This window comes from Lytechinus pictus, chromosome 4 (genome assembly GCF_037042905.1).
Source record: "Lytechinus pictus isolate F3 Inbred chromosome 4, Lp3.0, whole genome shotgun sequence".
NCBI classification, from domain to species: domain Eukaryota; kingdom Metazoa; phylum Echinodermata; class Echinoidea; order Temnopleuroida; family Toxopneustidae; genus Lytechinus; species Lytechinus pictus.
The window spans coordinates 4,179,805-4,202,797 of NC_087248.1; the positions used below are offsets into that span (position 1 = coordinate 4,179,805).

The following is a 22,993-nucleotide window of genomic DNA, read 5'->3' on the forward strand; positions in this document are numbered from 1 at the left end:
AACCCTTTGAATGCTTCAGTCCCATGAGAAATGCAATAATGTAGGCTCTACTGGAAAATAATCTTCTCTTTTATCTATTATTTTTAAATGAATTTATTTCATTTATTTTGTCCTCTTTTATTATTATATCGATTGAAATTTTTTCTGTTTGATATTGAGCGGTTTAATATATTTGTTATTGTTTCTGTCATGAAAAGAAAATGTAAGAATAAAATAATTAACCTGATATGTTATATAAATGATTGAAATGCATTATGGATTTTGTTATCGTTCTGTTCTTAAAAATGAAATGAAATACATACGTACACATAATTGATTTCTGCATTATATTATTTATTTCAAAATGAATTTAATCATCGGAAAATAATCTGCCAAATAATGACATTTTTAAATATAACATCTAATCTAGATATTATATAACTAATCATATCTGTACCGAACCGTGATCGTAAGATTGTAATAATTTGTCTAAGATATCATAGTACGCTTGTAACATAAAAAAATATAAATCTCGCTGTTACTCCTTTGCGTACGGTGAATAATTACGATTAGCAAGCTAAACAAAAAGTTCAAGAAAAAGATGTACACAAGATAGAACTTTATAAAAAGTTTGTTGATAAATGAAAGCATTATGACCCCCCCCCCACACACACACACACATGCCCTCCATATTCTTTAATTTGTTTTCATGCAAAATCGTATAATATAAATTGTTGTGTTGTGTTGTCATAAATGACAGAAAGGGCAACGCAATTTAGAAAACAAGCAAATTCAGCCATTTTGATGATTAAATACACAATAAAATTTCCAACAAGGTATCCATCCATATTGTTTTAGTAAGAAATATAAGGCCTCTAAGAACAGATTCTTTCCTCGTTCGACAATGGCCTAAACAAGATCTTAGGTGATCAATATTATTTGTTATCAAACAATAATCAAAAGAATTACAAGGAAAAGACATTACGGAGATGCAGTCTAAAGATTGAATCTAAACATCGTTTTTACTACGGTATGCTTATACAGTGCGTATCCAAAAAAAGGTTTACACTTAGAAAAAATCCTGTGAGATTATATATTTTTAATATCCTGAAGATTTTTCCACATTTTGACATTGGTACAGATCCATTTAAGCAAATGACGATATAACTGTCAAAAAATATTTCCGCTTGAGTGAGCACCACTTACTGTTGAAAAGTTAGTGAAAAATGATTTGCGCAGAACTTTGGAATAGTTATGCGAATAAAAGTAGACCTTTATCATGAAGAATACGTGGAATTTAGCTAGTAAAATTTATTTGAAGATATCTTTTTACCCTTTTTAACTTGTTTCCTTGCCCAAAACACTTCGAAGAGTGCATTGCGCCCCACACCACTCCCCCCACACACCGAGTCCATCGTGACGATATTTATTTTACACTGAGCTGTGATTTACATGAAATGGCTTAGGCTCGATTTTCATTTTGTTAATCATTGTCAAGTTTGGAAAAAGTGTGGAGAAACAAGTATTAAATGAAAAATGAAATGTAAACTCACTTTAAATGATAAAAACTTAGTGAAAAAATGCTGGAGATGTCTGATATAAACGTTTGTTCAGATTCATTTATGTCCTCAGATCCAGCTGGCACAAAAAGGGTAAAGGTTGTGGAAGAGCCGTGGTGTAGTGGTTCTGACTCTCGCCTTGTATACAGATGGTCGTGTGTTCGAATCCCATCGCAGTCTAGCGTCCTTTGGCAAGGCGTTAATCCACACTTTGCCACTCTCGACCCAGGTGCTAAATGGGTATCCGGTAGGATGCGAAAGATATTGTATGTTTGATTTGGCCAGCGCCATTATGAGGCTGCGATGAATGCAAGGAATGCTCCCCAGGGAGTGGAAATTGTGCATTTTTCGTGCGGGATTGAAATGAATCCAATGACCGGGGTAATAATATGCTGTAACGCGCTTTGAGCCATTCTGGGAAAAGCGCTTTATAAAAATTGGCTATTATTATTATTATTATTACTAAGTGTTGAAATTTCAATTTGGGTGGCAAAATTGTTACAAAATGCTTAAATGTATCCGTTTTACTTCAATTGACTAAAAGTGCAAGGGAAATGTAAAAGATGTTTCGCAGGGTAAGTTTGATTTTGCCCTTTCCCCTACACAGCGTGAAAACGAGCATTTCTGCGAGCTTTACAAAAATGGACAGTGCCCACTCAAGTGTAACATTCTGTCAAAACTTTTACTTTCACTGAATAGATGAGACCCAAACCCAATATTATATGTGAAAAAGTTACCCACATGTTGTATATTTTTTAATTCCCAGGGCTTTTTCAAAGTGTAAACTTTTTTTGATACGCACTGAATAGCGCGATTTATGATGAACTATATCACATAAAGTGTTTATTTTTCTTCCGCTAGCTTGTTTAATGTATCATAATACGTATAATGCATAAGGTGGTGGGAGCGAATTGGGTAATGTAAGCGGTCTAATATAGGCCCTACATAAAAGCTAAAAAAATCATTCATATTGCTCATTTCTAGAAATAAGATATTTTTCTTGCACTCGCTCCATTCCAATATAAAAGATTTTACGCAGAAAAAGGTGAAGAAAACATGATAGAAAATCAATGAAGCTAAGCTTCGGGATGTTTTGCATTATCGAAATTTTCACTCCATGAACTGTACAGTAATGTGACTCATATACTTTGACTGAATTGTGTTTTCTCTTTCAAAATTTGAAACAAAATGGCGCGTCTAAAAACAATTCGTGGGTATTTTTGGAGGGGTGAGAAAGTGAGCATGTAGTGGTTCCTTCTTCCATCAGGTCATGTCTTATAGGACAAGGTACGGAAGGTAGTACTGAAGCTTAGGGCCCAAATGAGAGGTAAGTTCGCCATCACAGTACGTACCACTGGCAGCTTTCCCTGTTATCATGGTAGTTACCAAAATGACAAAGTGTCAGATCAGTGCACCATCCTCTTTCATCACTTTGAGTTCTAGACTTGTTTCTCCCACGTAGAATTCGAGATTGAACAATTAAAGGGAGTGAAAACTCGATAAAGGCATCTGTAGAATGAATGTTTAGCATAGACGAATATAATTCCGCTCGCCGTTTCTCTTTACTTTTCCTATACCTTTAGACAGTATTATGTTCAACTTGACTTATCATTCCATTGATTTCGTCTCGCATTTGACGTAGCTTTTGAAGAACGGTTTGGTCATTTCCACCATCGGTCTGGTCACCCTGACTGCTAGATGAACTCTGCAGTGCAGAAAAACGAAACATAGAAACAATGAATGATACGATGGCATGCTAATGCAGTGTAAGTGAATGGAAAATAAAGCCTCATCCGGTTTTGGGGTATGGATGTCATCATTATTTTCAGCCTCCATCGCCTTGAATAAAACAGTATTCGTTAATCGCGTGATCAGACTCACACAAAATCAATTCCTACGCTTTTCTTCAACTTTATAACAACACATCCCCCCGGGGGCCACTTACATTGACGAGTGGATACCATGCGCGACCAAAAAAACACTTAAAAAGGATGTCTTTTTCACGATAGGGCACGTTACGTACCTAACGTGATAAGGGTGTCAAAAACACAAAAATAATGAAAAAAGGGTATCTATTTCGCTAGGAAAATTACGTGTTTAGGGTCGAATTTGCGCGGATGATAAAACAAAATTAAAATGTTTTATAAAGGATGTCCTTTTTGCCCCCAACACTTCGTGTTTAGAGTCCGATTTGCGCGATCGATCGAGGTGTAGAAGTTGGGGTCGTACTAAACCAAATAAGGTAAAGCCGACGACCGAAGGACCCGTAACAATAAAAACATTCCTGTACTTGTTTAGGGGTTCATTTCAGGGAATATTCGCCAAGAGGATCGTTTTGTTTCCAATACTTGTTAAGGGTAGGGTTTCACACGCCAATACTTGTTAAGGGGTGCATTTTCAGAATATGGAAATTACGTGTTTAGGGTGCTTTTCGAGACCCCATGGTCGCGCATGGTATCCACTCGTGAATGGAAGTGCCCCCACCCGGGCACATCCCATCTCCTGAAAAGCATCATAACGAGTTATCTCCTTTTTTTTTTTAACATTATACTCGGGTAAAATTCGCAATCAATTGACCTTCAGTACCAGAAGCACTTTGGCAACATTCTTTGTCTTATCTTGCCATGGTACTCATCTCTTGTCTCATCATTCCTTTTTTTCAGTTTTGGGAAGGATGAATGTGGGAGTGTGTGTTTGCGTGCGCGCGCGTGTGTGTGAATTAAGAGATGTATGTCTGAATTAAGAGATTTAGAATGGAGAGATATACATTTGGGATTATCTGGAAGTACGAATAGAAATAATTGTGTAAACTGTATAATCTTTTTCATCAAATATGCCATTTTCCAATCCAGAACTGATGGTCAGGTTCCTTCCTGCCATAAAATACAAAAATATATTGCGGAACGTATAGGGAGGAAGAAAAATGCTTAGCTATAAAATCGGGCAAATTGAGTTTGCATGTAAAGAAATGGGAAGAACTGAATGTGAATGAGGCAGTGAATGCAAACAGGTGTGAAGCGTCTGCTGGTGCTGTGAGTGTGTAATGGTATGTCCGCGTGTGAATGCGAGTGTGCAATGGCATATGTCCGCGTGTGAATGTGAGTGCTTGCTGCCAGGGATGGGGGGGGGGGTCTTCCTATCTCCATGGTTAGCAAAAGATATGTTTGAGTAGATCCAAAAAGAAAGAATATTTTGTTTGGGGTGTGGAAAAGGGTTTGTTTGTTTTATTTTGTTGATGTTGTGTTTTGTTTTCGTGTGTGCTTTATATATAAAATCTTTATTCAGATTATTGTATACTTTCTAAGAATAAACATAGATACATTCTTTAATGTATTGTCTTACAAAAGTTGGAGGAATGGATATACATGTATAAGTACTTTTTTTTTATTATGGGATAACCTCTTCACTAAAAAAGTCTGTACTTTTGATTTTTCATCATACAATACGGTATTATTATACAGTAAATACATGTGAAATTACGGGGTTTTTGTTATTGGTATTATGGGTTATGATAATATTTGTTCGAAAAATTTATATCAAGATGTATATTATTTCATTTGTTATATTGCTGTATACGTGTACTTCACTTTAATTTGCATACATGTATTTGATTTATTACCCTTGTATGTATGAAAAATGTAATAGTATCTGAATAAAGGCTATTAAACAAAGCAAGAAAAAAAAGTGTGCATTTGCTGGGCTCGTGGGGATGTGGGTTTGTGTGTCTCCTGGCTGTTTGGAATCGCGCGCTTGTGTGTATTTGATATGACCGTGCGAGTCAGTGTATGGGGTGTGTGTGTGTGTGTACGTGTGGCGTCAAAGGGGTATCGAAATTGGTACAATGGACTTCGCCTGTGCTTCCAGAAACTACAAGGGTAGTGTAAATGTCTTATTTTACTCTAAACCACCACCACCACAATCTGGTACTTACGCAAGATAAATTCTTCAGGACTACATTAATTACCTTTGCGCGAAGTTCTTTTCTCTCCTGGTTTTTCAAACAGACCTCTCGAACGGTTTCTCGAAGCTTTTCAAAATCGAAGACAGAAGTAAACCAAGAACGAAACCTTGCTGCTCTGGATTGACGTGAAAGTCGCATCTTCATCGACTGAACCGTGATAGGAAGCCATCTTATGACGTATTTACGTAGTGGGGTACCAAAAGCCATATTCTCTCCTGATATTACACTATCCACCTGAGCAAAGTTTCAATACCACAAATAACTTTTGCTATTACAAAAAAAAGCTTTAATGTAATTTAGCATAGATGATTTCGAAGCACAACATGGAAATGACGAGCGACGTTTAGGCGTATTACAGTGCACACAGTAATAAAAAGAAACCAAAATGGGAAACTATAAAAAAAAAAACTTGACTCTAATGAACAGGGAAACATTTCGTAATCTACATTACTTTTCATAACCTTTTCCTTGAATAACTTTGTAATATCAGGCGTAGGTCTGATGGACGATATACAAAATGATATTGTGTAAGGCAATTAACAGATATAGGATACATATGACGTCTATAAGACAAGAATGAAAACCCACCTTTAACTTCATGTAATAGAATGTTGCCTTCTGCCTTATGCGATGAATGTCCTCAACGGCTACACCAACCTGTGAAAAACATTGAATAACTTCATTCATTATCACCCAAGAGTAAAGAGTTAAAACTTGTTATCTTATTTTTTTGGACAGAAATACAGAATATTATGTTTATAATATTTTCAAAAAACCAAGAATTTAGTTCATGATTTTTACTGGTACTACTAAAAATTTTATTTAAAAAAAGAAAATCAGAAGATCTTTGCTACTGCTCCTGCTGCTGCGCCGCGGATTTCCTATCTTAGAGGACTTTAGTGTAATATTCGCTATTGAGACAATAAAGTTATAGATGTGGCACAGAAAATGTGCTGGTAACTTCGACGATTTCAAATTCATCCTCGGAATTGAAACATGAATTAAATTACCGAACCACAAACAAATCAATTCAAAGTCTGCTTACTAAGATACACTAAAATACAAATTCTTCTTACCAACAAGTTCATGGCAATGATGGGCATCGTGATGACAAAGACAACAAAGGTGATGCTGGTGATGATATCTGAGAAGACAGCAGTCAGAATGTAGTCTTCAACTGGGCTCTCGTTCTTAGTCCCAAGGTAGTTCTGAGAGTGAAACATCCGACTAAAATCAAGCTCTCCTGTTGTCATGGCAAACGTTCGAAGAAAGGCATCCCCGAAGGAATGGAAATCGGTCTGAAGATGGGTAAATTGATAATGCAAGTACTAGTGTTAAAAGGATATCGAATTCAGATGTAGGCCAATGCTAGATTCTAGTAAAGAGAAGCATATGAAATATATCTACTTTATTCTGATTAAGATTCCAAGATTAACTAAATTAACACATTGTGTCATTCTTGATTTAATATATTGAAGTAACAGAGGTACAAAAATATTACAAAACGATATAAAGCATACATCGTGTCCCCTCCACTGTTTATGGTACCCTATTCTATGTTTGTTTAATGTAAGAACTTGACTAATTTCATCCCCTATGCCTTTTAACAATTGCCAACATTTTTTTACATCAGTTTCCTCATCCTAACTCTCTTGTCATTCTGCCCCCTCTCTGTTTATGAATAATTGTTAACTTTTTTTGGGTTAGAGATTCTGGATCGAAAATATCCTTGTTCATGATTATGAAGATGACAAACCTACTTATAATCTAGTCATTCTTTTGGATAAGAGTAAAGCTTTAACGACAGTCATTTACCTGATTTAAAAGTAAGGTGTTGAAGGCCAAAGCAAATGCCACAATGAAGAGCAAGATGACGGCAAGAAATTGAACAGTACTGAGTAGAACATCTGAATTAATATTGAAATAAAAATGATTATATGTATATATCTACCATACCGCCATAAACATGATATAAGAAAAAATGCCTTGCATAATGATCTCTTGTTTTCTGAGACCTTCGTTTCTTACTTAACATAAGTAATCCTAAAACTCTTTGCTCAAATATCTCAATGCACGAAGTCAAGTCCTTAAAGTTAAATATCAACATACGGACGCACACTTATGTTAATCCAAAGGATCATATCTTCAGATGAGATTTGTTTTCAATAAAATCACAATAAATGAAATTCCTTATAATGATATAATTCAAGCCTTTGCCATTTGGTAGGCATCGCATAATTATATTTTATAAACTGAAAATAAACATAAACTGGGTTCCAACAGAAACTGATCAAACTTTACAAGGGCAATGCACAAATTCCAACTAGTCAAAATGAACAATATTTTTACACAGGCTAGCTTCAATAATCTTTACTAAGCACATGTGGATAATTGACAGCTTGGTTCAATCACAGCGAGGCTATAGCCGCTGATATCAATTGGTTTCAATTTTAAAAGTAAAAAAAATGTCAAAATTAAGACCAATGAAAATGGGATGGAATTATAACAAAGTTCACAGTTTATTACACATGTCTTCCTGGACATGTTTTAGTTATTGGCTCAGTCACAAAGAATCTTCATAAAATTAACGTCAAAATTTTGAATGACTGGAACAATCACACAGCCCGCACAACCACCCCACCCCAACCATTCGGCAAGCGAATAATATGAACACATTGTCCCGTATTCTGAAGTCGGGTTTAACTTAAACTCAGGTTTAAAGTTGTGGTTTAAGTATGCACAGCCAATTGTTACATAATCACTAACAGTAGAGATATCATACTTCAGCCCATTCTGCTCTCAAATCATTCATAATTGTGTAGGAAGTGTAAATAGATGATTGTCTTCACCATCGATTAATCAGGAAAGAGCACAGTAAACGTAGGAAACGTACAACTTAATACAAATTTTGATACTTTTGGCTTCCCATACTTAAACCACAACTTTCAACCTGAGTTTAAGTTAAACCCGACTTCAGAATACGGGCCAGTGTGTACCAATGTGTGCCCCACCCCTATATGTACGATATTACTGGAACCATTCAGAGGCATGCAATCATATTTCAGTGGGCCATACCTTCAAACATGATGACGTAGATACCGAGGGTTGACGTTTGTCGAACGTAGAGGGTGAGGTTAATCCATGCCAGAAAGATAGCCAATGCACCACACTGCCATTGCCATTTCTGTATAAGATATACACCATAATCATACATTTATTATGAATATGAATACAATGAAAGCTTTACCAATGCTATAATAAATCGCCAAACACGTCCCATTGAAAATGAGCGATACTACTCCTTGGTTCGGGAAATTCGCAAGACACCAAAATAATATTCTGTGAAAATGAAAGAACATAACTTTTTTGGATAAATGAATAATGAAACAAACGCACATTCAAAATCAGTCTATCAATTTATGTTCGTTTACAAAAAAACTGGTTTTACTGTGGCAATAAAGTTATTTGATTAATAACAAGATTTCATAATTTAAGTTTAACATAACGCTTAATATACCCAGAGAAGCCACATAAGTTATTGGAAAGCAGGCCATGCATAACACAATATATCATTACAACCAAAACAGTGATATTTAATTTGAATATGATAATAATTATCAAACAGCACTCCTCTCATCATATTAGCTCATAAAATCATATCAAAACACGTTTGATGTTTTAACCTTGTTTCGTCGTTTATAATTCAAGAAAGGCAAATACAAAGTTGTGTGAGAAGTAAAGAAATCTGCTAGCTCCTAAAGCTAACTAAAGCTAGTTAACTAAATAGAGTAAAATTCACAGAGCAAAATGCTAAAAAAATCATTACAATTGGATAACAAATAACAAAGTTATTGAATTTCGAATATTTGCACTATTCAATTGAAACAGTTAAAGGGTGTGTTTATGCTTCCATTGCGAGGACAGAATCAGGTTTTCAAACGTCGATTCAAAACGCGGATCGTAAACGTGGTTCTGGGAGTGCTGTTTATGTTTAACTTTTCAGAGACGAAATCACGATCTCCAGCTGGCTTCGCATCGTAATTTTCGTTGAGCAGGAAAGCGAGGTCAAATTGGGCGCGCCCTTTTTTGAAAGTTTTTTTTTTTCCGAGTGTTGTTATGGGGAAGGTACGTCGACTGTTATATAAACATCTAACCATTTCCGATATTTCAGTCATTGCATGGAGCTTCTTGATGTAGCCATATGATTTCCACCATGGTGAGGATAATAGTAAGAAAAAAGAAAGAATATTAAGTATACAAACTAATAAAATTTGTTTATGCTACTGGGGCATCTGGCGATGTCTCCTCATTATAACTCATGTTCCAGGTTTTTTTGGGTGTAAATCTCTCAACATTCATCGTGATGACAAACTTGGAAGAGTAATACTAGTAATAGTACTACACATGCAAAACAAGGGAGATGAGAGGTAATTCCATGGAGGTAACATGCGACCATGGAGCAATGCGATTGTATTTGCCCGCGGATTTTCATCTCACCGGAAGCATGTACCAAATGACGTAATTTAAACACGTTTGCGATCGTGGTTCTGTTTATACTTCCCCAGAAAGCCTGATTCGGGTCAAACGACGTTTACAAACGCACCTTTTTGTGAGTTTACGATCGGCATTTTGAAACAGCGTTTAAATGAAAGTAAGCATGGACGCAACCGTGTTATGGACTAATCACGTTTGGAAACGCTGATTCTGGCCTGAAAAGTGGAAGCGTGAAACGGCCTTAGGCATGTTTTCATGAATATTCATAAGATGGGCTGATGATGTCACATCCCCACTTTCCTTTTTCTTATGTTATTGCATGAAATCATAATTGTATCATTTTTTTCATGAATGTGCAAACGATATGTCTCCATTATGATAAAATCGGTTGCAGCAATTAATAACTAATGCACTTAATCAGTTGTCAATCCAATCCAATTGTTTTAGCTCTTGGTAGAAATTTTTTGAATAAACCTAGTTTCATATAATAAAATACAAAAGGACAACTGGGGATGTGACATAATCTGCCCACCTAATAAATATTCACGAAGACATGCCTAGAACTGTTTCATCGGAATAATGCAAATCTTTAAAATTCAATAATTTCTTTAAAATATCCGATTTTGATTAAATTTTCAGCATTTTTGCTCCGTGAATTTTACTCTATTGATTGAAATATAAATATCTCTAAGCATCTATATTCTTCAATGCATCGTATCTATAAAGAAAATAACAAACAAAACGAAACATTCTCCAGAATACTACTGTTATAGTGCACTGTACAGTACATACCTGTCTTAACACATATTCTTCGTATTGGGCTTCACTGACTGGTATTACGAGACAGAATGTCAACACGTAGATAGACCATTCTAAAAGACTCTGGTAATTAAAGTAACTCTGCCCTTGGCTGTACAACTGAAATATCTACAGAAAAATACACGAAAGATTAATATTAACATGTATTTGAACATGTTGAACAAAGCGAGGATCTGAAGTAATATATTGGCCTACCAAGTTTCACGGCTAAATTGAAAATGCACTTCTTTGCCGATTCATCCTGGACCTTATCCATATATATATAGAACAAATTTCCAATACACATATTTCGAACTAAATACAATGAGTACTGAAATCACCATTAACTTAAAACTAGACCATTTTGAAAGGTTACATCAAAACAATATTTGTCAAATTTTCGTCACGCAGCGATCATGATACCCGACCATAATTATATAAGGAAATGGTACTGTCTATCAAACTAGATCTTTCCTATCCAGGTTGAAAAGAACGATAATCATCGAAACAATATGAAAAGGGTGACAGACAACGTGTGTGTGGGAGAGTGGATAATGGTATGGGGTGTGAGGGTGTGTGTTGAATGTAAGACAAAAAGGTTGAAGAGAGAGTTGACATTCTTCTATCTTCATGACTTGTAACGATATACTCATTATAATAAGAAAGGATACTGTCGTTGTTGCTGTTTAAGCTTATGCGGCGCGTATCATTCAGTAGTGAATATTTGCGCCATCATAATTTGCGGCAATTTTTATATAACCTTTTCTGTATCTAAATTAATTCAATTAACAGAGGGTGTAGCGCTGCATTATTTGCGCAATTTTGGGAGAATCACTCTGAAATGAATCATACTGAGTCAGAATCATACTGAATGAAAGAAACGTAGAATTATTAAAGGCTGTATAGAATATTCAAAGATTTAGAGCTTGTGTGAAACGTGATTAATTACCTCTTTGATAACATTGAGGACAACCAACGTCAACAGGAATCCAGCACTGTTACTCCCAAAGAAATACTTTGCAGCATCAGAATACGTTTCATCAGGTAACAGCTTGCTCGCATTGTAGAACCATTCGACGTGGGTTGCATTGTAGAACGTGAAGTAGAAAGAAGGAGGATTCACCAACACGTATCCAGTGAGGAAAAATAGAAAGATGAGATACACAAGGAGCGAGACCAAGTTCAACGCGAATCCAAAGACTCGCCATTTGTGTTCGATGAGCTTGATGGACAGAGGATGGGTCAGAAGATGGACGTGGCGCACCTGTTCTTGCTGGAAGAAAGATTTTTCATATTCACGTAAATACCATTGGTTATACGATTTTAATCTTACACATGAATTTAGACTAATGATTTTGAAAAGATAACAAAAAAGAAATAAAAGGTTACCACTAACAGACAAGAGTATGACATTACATTAAGTAATAAGCTAATTAGTAAAACAAAATGGGATATGAGGGGACCGAAGTGGTCTGACCTAATTGTGTTAATGTTAACCCACATTATGTACAGACGGAGTTTGTTGAAGATGATCGTGTATCTCTCCTGATTAAAGTGAAAAACGTGAACACAGAGTCGTCTCTTTCGAATAACCTTATTTCCCAAATCACACAGGGGTAACATAACACATAAAAATTAAGTTATTATTGTCATCATCATCATATTTTACAATACCGTCTCTCAAAAAAATATAATGTTTGATAATAAGGATCAGTATGGATTTATATGACCGAATTAGTATTTTTACCTGCATGATATTGCACATTGATTTTATTTTCATGTATGATATGATGATTCTTGTTATCTTTGTTATGTTTTCGTTAGGTTATTGATGAAAAACAGTTTTATGCTGATCTCTTGTACCTGAATAAATAAATCCTAATAAATAAATACATAAAATATTTCATTGAAGCTTTATTATAGTCTTTAATACGTCCTAATAATATTTTCATTGCTAAAATGATGGATTGGAGTATATGCTTACCATGAGGGCCAATGGGTGATTACCATTTCTTATTTGAGTATGATTCGGTTCAACGTCCACGACTAGCTTTCCGTCGTCGTCAAAGACATCAGTATTGTCTATTGTAATGATATAAATAAATCGAACAATAACCTGGTGGGATACCGCTTATTATAGTCATTCTACCACCTACAACCATGATAACTACGACAACGACTACTACTTCCACTATAATTTCGCATAATGATAACGATGTGAATATTGCAACTACTACCTTAACTATCATGACTACTTCTGCTACTACTAATTCTAAGGTGAAAATTATGATAATAATAATGATAGTGCTTACAAAATTTGTAATAATGATGATGAAGTGAAACAATTATATCTATAGTAGCTGCATTATTTTATCAACGATAACAAAAAAAAATAAAGTGGTTATGATGATGATGATGGTATACAATATAAATAATAACATACATAATGATAATGATAGCACGATGAATAGAGAATGTGAATGGAATAAATGGTTGTTGAAATAATTATTATTATATCTCAAAATCAACAACAATGAAGATAATTTAATCAAAGGCCAATGAATGTATGCTGACCATCTTCTATGTGAGTACGATTTGGTTGAGCATTCACTAGTAAGTTTCCTTCATCACCAAAGACATCATTGGTATCTATTAGAAGGATTTGAATAACAATAATAGTAGCCCCATAAATGATGTTTTTCCCGCTTCAACAGTACGCCTCTTGTTTTATTCATATTTTAACTGTTACGCATGTATATATACCTGAATGGTCGAAAGAATAGCTATAAGTTACAAAAAAAGAACCAATAAGTGGAAGAAAATTATTTAGGATTATGCTGCGAAGACAGCAAAGGGGTTTTACTATAATTATGGGTGAAAATAACAGTGACCGAAGCCATGCAAACCATATCAAATTTTATAAAAGAAAACCCATTTTTGACATGTTTTTATACTAGTAACACGCTTATACATACCAATAAAAACGAACCGTTTTTAAAATACTACAAGAAAGTTACGTAAATCGAATGAAATATCTCAAAGGGTAAAGGAGGCGGGGAATTTACAGTGCGTCCCACAAAAAACGCAACCCAGATTTCGCGATGATTTATCATAACTTAATCATAAATACAATAGACAAATGACCTACCAATATAAAGCTTAGAATCTCCTCTTTCATCTGAAATTACTTAAAGTATTCCTCATTCACGCATGAGTGAGCAAAAACAATTTGAAGAAAGGATAACGAAAACTCATTTTGCGGAGGTATCTGGATTAAAAAAAAATCAAATGCCTAAAAGGTTCAATATCTGCTGTTTTATTTGATTCCTTAATCACAGAAAATGGTCAAGAAGTAAAAAAAATCATGTTTTATGGAAACCATGCATGTATTTCAATAAATTCATTAAATATACGTGTTTTCACCGGTTTCCCACAGAAGCTATCGCACGGTTAACAAAAGACTTAATGCATGGCTGATCGTCAACAAAACGGAGTGTTAAGTGAGTCTGATCGCTAGCCTGTAAAACCTCTTCATTTTATGAAATTATCGAAATTTAAGCCTTATTTCAAATAACCAGAACTTTGTTACTTCTTGAACATTTTCTGTAATTGAGGTATCAAATTGAAGAGCAGATATTGAACTTTTTGAAAATGTGTTTTTCTATTTGAAACCCAGATACAGCTCGCCAACTGACTTTTTTGTATCCCCTCTTCAAAATATTTTTGCTCACTCATGCGTGAATGAGAAATAATCTAACATGAAAGAGGAGATTCTAAGCTTTCCAATGATAGGTCATTTGTCTATTGTGTTTGTGATTAGGTTATTATAAATCATCGATAAATCTCGGTTTCGTTTTTGGTGGGACGCACTGTATAAAAGAAAGGAGACATGAGATGTGACAGAAAGTAGCCTGTATGACAGAAAATATAAGTTGACAACAATATAATACATTTACAAATAGAAACACAAACAACAAGAACGCAATCTAGTCTAAAATGAGAATGAAAATAATGAAGAGTAATCATTATAGAATAAAGAAACAAAACTAAAAATAACACGATTGCCACTATACATACATTTCTTCTGCTGCGCCCAAGGAGAAAAGTAGTCATCGAGAAGTTCCAGATAGCACGTGACTTCATCGCCATTTTCATTTAATGTGATGCATCTATCCATTACGATCTCAGCTACATCTATTGACAATTAGTTAATAGATGGACAATGTTTATGTGAATGCATTAATAATACAATTTCAAATTACAGGCGTAAATTTATTACTTTGGTGTATGTCAAGTAATGTTTTCATTACACGCATTATCAGTGTCCATGTTTTTCTATTAGGTCGATATTGAATAAGTGTAATTTAGTTGGAATAATTTCATTTTGTATAACCAGCATGCAAACCGGATCATGAATACATAGGATATTTGTGCAGTATCAAGTGTTCCCTTTGTGTGAAATAAAACTAAATTCTTGTCAATCAGAGAGCGAACCTTGTACTGGAAGTTTTCTGGTTTTCCCCTTAATTATCATTCTTTGTGGAAACCTATAATAACAAAGTATAGAAATACTCGTTCTTCCTTTAAAAACAAATATGAACGATTAGTTTGTTGTACAATCTTCAAAGTTGGCCCGAAGTTATCAAATGGCACTGAGTCTTTCAAATAAAGGGGCGGTCTCATGACAGGGGGTGGGGCAAGAAGACCCAAATGAATAAATGAAGACCAAATTAAGACCCATGATGAATAAATCATACAGGGTATCATAGAGTTATACAGCCCAGATTTCTCCTTTCATGCTCTTCTTTCTTCTTTTTCATCGGTCGTTTTTTCCCCTCTTCTTTCCATTTTCATTTTCACTACTTAAAAAATCAAAGGGATTGGTCGCACCTGCCTAAACACATGTCGAATGCACATCACAGAGTTACTACATCAAACCTTTGAAATTGTTTAACTATGCAAAGATCGAGTGCATGTATGTTATATATACCCTCTTTCAACTTATATAATGTTAATAGAGAATGTCACAGCAGCTTTTTTCACAAACCAGGCATATATTGTATGAGCTGTCTCATAGGCGTGGAAATTTTGAATGGTCGACGTCCAAGGCCCAAAGTGAGGTCATGTGACTTCGTCTTCATAAGGACCAAGAGTGTATCGAAATCGGTATGCGTCACCAAAAACTTCGAAGTATCCCTATGAAAAGAGGTAAACAATGAATACAGCTATTTTGATGAAGTAATAAACCTCAAGCATATGACATCGTAATCTCATAGCGCCCTCCCTCAGAGGATATATGAATAAGATGCACCGGCTGCAGATCACGCACCAACGCATGCTATGGCTTCAGCCTCTATTAAAAATGGCGGCAGAATCATTGCATAAGGTTTTTTTCTCGTAATAGTCAGCTTGAAATATTAGGCCTTAATAGACATTGATGGCGTGATCATTGCATAAGTTTTTTTTTTCGTAATAGGCAGCTTGAAATATTAGGCCCTAATAGACATTGATACTAAACTCTAATTGGTATCATGATGAGATCGAATTCCTCTTAATTATGTATTGCTTTTCAATCCATCATTGTCATGTTTGTAACAGAAGGAGACCCAGTAGTAAATTGGGTCTTGTCGTGTGCTCACATCAGAGATGGATGCACTTAAGCAGAAAGACAGATAATGTATGTAATGTATGTAAATAAAGATTGATATTTTTATTTTATTTATACATGCTACACCGACAAAAAGTACTTATCTAAGTGGAAGAGGACGTGGTTTGAACACGAACATGATCGCTGAGCAAAGTGCTACTTCCCCTTTTGTTACATCATACACATACCAGCTGTGAGAGATATATACTTTGTGTTTTTCTGCATGATCATAGCTTATGCATGTCCTCAAAATACATTAAAGATATCAAACATATTTTATAGTACTATCATGATATTAAATATCAACACTGAATAGAGAAAAAATCGGAACCTAACCATTCTAGTATTTGATATCGTTTAACGTTCAGAATCTTCGAATTTGATATCATCTTACATGCACACTTAAAAAGTTGGGCAACATACTGTCCACTATGTTGGGTAATGTATGTTGGTGAACATATATATATATTCTGGGTAATTATCATCCAATTGGGCAAATTTATTACCAAATTATTAGTTTTTTATTACCCAATTCGGACAGATCTTAACCAATACTTGTTTGGACAGTATGTTGCCCAGTGATGGTTAAAAAATGGGCCTTTTCTGCCCAACCTTTTTAAAAGTGTGTATATTTCACCATCAAAATTATTTTCAATGTCTTGTCACTGTTGTTTTTTTTTTTTCAAAGGACATTTCACATGGCTTCTAAACACGTCAGTCCAGAACTGAGTCCCGTTTCACAAATTATTTAATAATGATAAAACTACCATAGTCGTTAAAAGTTGCTGCAATCATTGAATTGTACTGACTGATTTATGTAAACTTGTTAAAGAAATTGAGCATTTTGCCATTATAAAGTGTTTATTGGACATGACCCAGAAGGGGGGACAACAAATCCGAATACGTCATGACGGTATTGATCTAATTTTTAGTTTTATCAATCAACTTACTCCCGGTTATACATGATGGCCAAGGATAAGCAATTGAGATCATCATCGGCACTGGTCTGGCGTAGATCAGCACCGTTGTAGAACAGGAACTCGACTATCGACTGGTGGCCGAGTCGACAGGCAAGAAGGAATGGTGATAATGCACACTGCATCAGATAAAAGTGTACAGAAATTAATATGTTGCTGAAAATGCAAATGCATAATGTAGACTACGTTTTTGCGATTGGTCTGACATGGGAGTGTTTCATGAAAGGAGTTTTCAGATTTTTTATCCGGAAGTTACCATGGAAAACTGTCCTTCTCGGCCAATCAAATCAAGAAAAGTTTTTAAGATCTGACAACCTGTTGAACGAAAAATGGAACACTCTTCAAGGAGATGTCATCATTTTAGATACGATCTAGATTATAGGCCTGTACGATCTGTGCCCCTTTACATAAAAGTTACCATTACAGTAACTTTGCCATCCAATGATAACTTGCATATAATTCTTGATTGTGATTGGCTGTTTATTAGCGTTGCCATGGTAGTTACCATCGGATGGCAAGGTTACCATGTCGAAATTCAGTCTGCTAGGATATGCGCATTTATAGAAACCTGAAATTATACACCATGATATTTCAAAGTTCCAGAGTCATCATTTTACTCAATATATTCTCAAGAATGATAGTCACCTCAGAGTAAGCTAGTGTCCATGCATCCTCCGACGGTCCTGTCACAACCAGGCTTGATCTAGCCATCATATTCACGTCTGGTAAAGAAATACATGAGAAATATTACAGTGAACAGGCGAGGAAAATAACGAGAAAAATCGTTATGGGATAGAGAGGGGGAGGGAGAGAGAGCGGGATCGTTTTAAAGATTCAAATCATTCATAGACCTACAAAGTCAATAAATCTTAACGTGTTTATTCGTAACACATAATAGTATAATTTTTGTAAACCGTTTCGATAAAATCATGTAGAAATAGAGAGAATGATTAAAATGTATTTTTTCAGCTCAATTGCAATACAGTCTGCTGTGTTTTAGTACGTGTGCAATATGACGTTTGCGACGAGCGGATGACCTCATTGTCGACAGAGTACATACAGAATATGTGCAAATAAACCTAATGTTTGGATAGTTCGCATTGATTCATTTTCTATTTCAAACGCGAATGCAGAAGGTTAGAAAAATCAAGGATATGGATTTCATTAAATTACAAAAAAAAATGAACATTGAATCACGAATAACCAATCCTCTTATAGATAAAATCTAAGCAATACAATACACCTACAGACTATCTTAGTCAAAGTTAGAATTTATACAAAACATATTGGTCACGCTCTAACTTTATTGTACTGTCCCATATAAAAGTAAAAGCATTTTACCCCAAACAAAAAATACTGATGATAAAAACGATAGTAATAAGAATAATGTTGAGGATAATAATAATAATAACACTGATAACCTAACATGAATAAAATATTCATAAATAACTCAGTAAATAAATAAACAAATAAATAAATAAATAATATAGAAAAAAAAACAATTAGAAGACATTTCACTGATCACAGTGACCCGAACCGTTTCTGCATCAAAATGATTTATCCCTGAGTGTGGTCACAGAGGACTCTTTTCAGGTTCCGTCTGACCAGGATCTTTTACTGATGTTATAATGGTGATATCGCCCAGCCTTCTCTTTAATATATTTCATATCCATCTACACTTTCTCAAAAGCGACCTCTTTTATACTCACCTGCGTTTTTCGAGACGAGAAGTTTAACACATGGCAGACTGCCCCCTTTCACGGCTAAAAAGAGTGGTGACAATCCATTGCTGTTTGTAGTGTTAATCTTACTGGAATCCGCCTCCAAAGCGTCTCGCAATTTATCAAAAGTGCCATATTTTGCTGCCTATATCATTTTGTTACGAAAAGGAGAGACCATGACAATAACATGATACATCGATGGAAGAATAATAATATAACATGAATATCATAGTGCTGGTCTCTCGATTGTGACTGAAGATAGACATTTTGATTTGCACCAAAGATAAACTCATGACTATCCTTACCCATGTAGGTTGAGGTGGGGTGCATGTGTGTTTTTATGAGATGGTAGTAAGTGAGAGTGGTAGTAATATTTACTTACCGTAATGATGCGGTTAGTCGTCGCATTCTCCTGATCTGTCTCGCTTGTTGCAGCAGCTTGCTTCATTTCCATTCTTACTTGAACACATATATCAACGTCAAACCTAAGAGCACGAACCAAGACAAATTATAACATGTATAAGGAAAGAGATGACGGGGTAAATCTACAGATGAACCTTAATGACGTTTGATTATATACCAACATATTTTTTTTATCCTGTGTAAAAATTATTCACAAATTATTTTTTTGTAGTATAAAAAAGTGACGATTTTATCTCCAATGCTCATGACTACATGAAATAATGCCTATAATTTACGTTTCCACGCATGAGTAAGTAGGAAGTCTTCTGTCGAGTCTGGGAACAGGTTATCTATTTATTTGTGTGTTTATGTGTGTTTTTTTATGGGAGGGTGATTGTGTGGGGGAGGGTGGGAGAGTTTGCGAAATTAAGCCAGGACGTTCGCCGTTATATTATTTAGCTTCTCAAAAGGCGGGAAATCAAAGGCAGATAACCAAAGAACTTTACTAGAAAATGAACCAAATTTGTATGCATCGCAAACGTCCCCAGTTGGCCATACACAAACAAAACGTCCGCACATGCATGACCATATGCATGACGCATACGTGTGCGTCGCCATTTGCGTGTTATATTGAGTGTGTTTGGGTTTTTACTATTCCCCGTTTTGGCAGCAATTACAAGTGTATGTGTTTAGTACATTAAAGTAATCCATTAATGGCGATCAGATTGAGGAGAATTTATTTAGAGTAATTATGTTGATGGTGGTGGTCATTAGAGAGCTAGTAATGGCAATATTGATGGTGGTGGTGGTGGACCAGGAGTGGTGCATGGTGTTTGTAGAAGCCAATGGTAGTCACGCTGATGATCATTTCCCTCACAGTCACAGAGAACACTTAGTAATGATGGTAAATGGGATGGATACGGAAATGTATTGATAAATTCATGGCGGAATTGATAGCTGTCCTCTTAGTAGTATTGAACTAGCATCCAGGGGCCGCGAAAGAACCGTGTACAAAAACATGAAAATTACCATATGATTGCGATGTGTTTTATGGTTAGCCCCCCCCCCCCCCCACTTTGAAAACTGTTCCGCGGCCCCTGGCATCATCCTACTACTAAACACGGTGGCATGATTTCGAATGGATTTTCTTTTCACAAATCTTCTTCATATTGTGAATATATTTTACATATATATATATATATATATATATACACACACACACTTAGTGTTCAGACACAGTACCGGTATCGACTTCAATATAAAATACAACACAATGTTATAGTGCATGCGGATTTCGGAAATGTGAAAATTTACAGGAAGTCACATGGTGCTATAACATGCATAAGGTCAAATTCTTTTGACATCTACGGTGTAGCATGGAATGGGCCTATTACCTATATATAAATGTCTTGTTAATTCGCTAGTCATTCCAATTACCATGTTGATAATAATATAATAATAATAATAGCGGTATATTTACCCAGGGTAGCCGCTTCAGTTCCGAAAACTGTTCTCCCAGCGGGCCCTGCTATTATTATGTGAAGCACGTGTTTGCAAAGAGCAAATTCACCATTTTCGCATTTTGATCGAAAGTGCTTCAGTTACCATGGAAACACCACAGTCATTGTCAACTACACATACCTCCCTCATGACTAACAGCGGGGGAGATACTCCACTGCGAGATAAACGAGAGTTTTTGTAGAGTACTTGTATTTAGATTTAAAAAAGGTTGCATAAATTTCACATATACATATTGCACATTATAAAGTATACATGCAATGCACGGTTCGCGTATCGTATACTCCAAATTCGAATCCAAAATCAATGGGGATTAGGCTTTTACAATTTTGTGAGGGACAAAGGTTGTCATTTACAGAGAGAAAGGTTGCATGCAATAATAGCGTAAATTGCTTTGACACAATCCATACAACGTTCGCGATGAATTTCTATACTGTATTCTAATGCAAATATATATGATTGATCGGTGAATGCATGTAACCAACCTGTTTTCATTTTATCATTCACAAATTACGTTCTAATAATTTCAGTGTTCAGTTCAGTTCAGAACTGAACTGAACTAATTTCATTGTGATTATATTTCTATCTCTTCTGTTCCATGCTTTCAATTTCATCCGCTTTTATTTTTCCTTTCTCTTTCTAATCATCTTTATCAATGTATTTATTTATTCATAAAAAAATAATTCATTTATTGTTGTTTCTTGTGTATTCATATCATTCACAATCACGGAGGTTAACATAGGAATTTACTATTACACGTGATTGTAATTGCTTTATTAGCAGAACACACACAACAAAAGTCCTTGCCCCCGGTGAGGTGGCACTTCCATTGACGAGTAGATACCACTCGTGACCAAAGTAACACGAAAAAGGGATCTCTTTTTCAAGATAGGGCACGTTACGTACGTAACGTAATAAGGGTGTAAAAAACACTTAACTATTGAAAAAAGGGGGTATATATTTCGCTAGTAAAACTACGTGTTTACGGTCCAACTTGTGAGGATACAAAAAGACTAAAATACTTTATAAAGGCTGGATAGCCATTATACTACGTGTTTAGGGTCCGATTAGGAGGTGGGGCGGTACTAAACCAATGTATTAAAAGCCGACGTCCGTTACATAACAATTAAAATATCGTTGTACTTGTTTAGGGGCCGGTCGTTGGTTCAGGGAATACTTCCCAAGAGTATCGTTTCGTTTCCAATACTTGTTAAGGGGTGCATTTTCATAATATGGAAATTACTTGTTTATGGTGCTTTTCGAAACCCCATGATATCCACTCGTCAATGGAAGTACCGCCCCCCCCCCTCGGGAGTCGGGTCCTTACTCCACTCTCCACAGGCCTCTTCCACCCCACCTACGCATACACATGCATTGCACTCCCTTTGAAAATGTTTATTTAAATTCCTTACGTAGGCCATTAAACATTAGTGACTAAACTACGACAAAAAATATATTCACAATGCAGTTGAATTCAAAGTTGTAGAGGCTACTCACCTTCAGTACGCATGTGACATTGCCCATGTTGGCACGGATGATGTTTGTAATACTGCGATGATTATACCTCTCATAGACACGACAAATGCCAACACGGAAAATGAACACGAGTTACTGGAAATAATAATGGCTTTCTTCGACTTGTTTGTTGAGGTTGAGAACCCATCGCTAGGCCTACAAACGACTATGTGAGCCTGCATGCCATCCTTCAATATTGAATAGCACAAATATAATACAACCGAGCGTCACAATAGAAATTCTGTGATATTCAACTTGCACGCTCTCTACTGCATTCAATATATATTTTACTCCAGCGTTGGAAGAACTGATGAATGAAACCCTACTCCAGTGTTTGAGGAACTGACGGAACCCGTATGTTTGTGCGCATTGTCACGAGTATGTAGGCTTTTGGTGTAATTTGATGAATATTCATGCTTCTT

The 22,993-nt window shown here is 35.5% G+C and overlaps 1 protein-coding gene across 2 annotated transcripts; it reads right to left on the minus strand.

Annotated features, from left to right (window-relative positions):
- Positions 1–303: 303 nt before the first annotated feature.
- LOC129259158 (transient receptor potential cation channel subfamily A member 1 homolog) lies at positions 304–22,910 on the minus strand. Of its 2 annotated transcripts, XM_064098112.1 has the most exons (17): positions 22,554–22,880; positions 19,519–19,621; positions 19,125–19,281; positions 18,061–18,137; positions 17,389–17,534; positions 15,839–15,987; positions 14,869–14,985; positions 13,366–13,440; positions 12,776–12,873; positions 11,741–12,064; positions 10,786–10,920; positions 8,575–8,683; positions 7,315–7,406; positions 6,576–6,797; positions 6,088–6,156; positions 5,503–5,733; positions 304–3,243 (listed from the first exon to the last, which is right to left on the minus strand). In XM_064098112.1, exons 2-17 carry the CDS (start codon positions 19,588–19,590, stop codon positions 3,118–3,120), a joined length of 2,199 nt encoding a protein of 732 aa, XP_063954182.1. In that variant the 5' UTR covers positions 19,591–19,621; positions 22,554–22,880; the 3' UTR covers positions 304–3,117. The 2 variants fall into 2 exon arrangements, with proteins under 2 accessions (XP_063954182.1, XP_054753425.2); XM_054897450.2 differs by lacking the exon at positions 13,366–13,440 and having other exon boundaries at positions 22,554–22,910.
- Between the last annotated feature and the right edge of the window lie 83 nt (positions 22,911–22,993).

What these genes read in the sequence shown, in the direction of transcription:
- LOC129259158 (XM_064098112.1), bottom strand. Translation starts at nt 19,590, where the DNA reads ATGGAAATGAAGCAAGCTGCTGCAACAAGCGAGACAGATCAGGAGAAT. An exon ending in GGACACTAGCTTACTCTGAG is followed by an intron (nt 17,535 to 18,060) that starts GTGACTATCATT and finishes TATCTGATGCAG; the next exon opens with TGTGCATTATCACCATTCCT. An exon ending in GAAAAGAACTTCGCGCAAAG is followed by an intron (nt 3,244 to 5,502) that starts GTAATTAATGTA and finishes TCTGCACTGCAG; the next exon opens with AGTTCATCTAGCAGTCAGGG.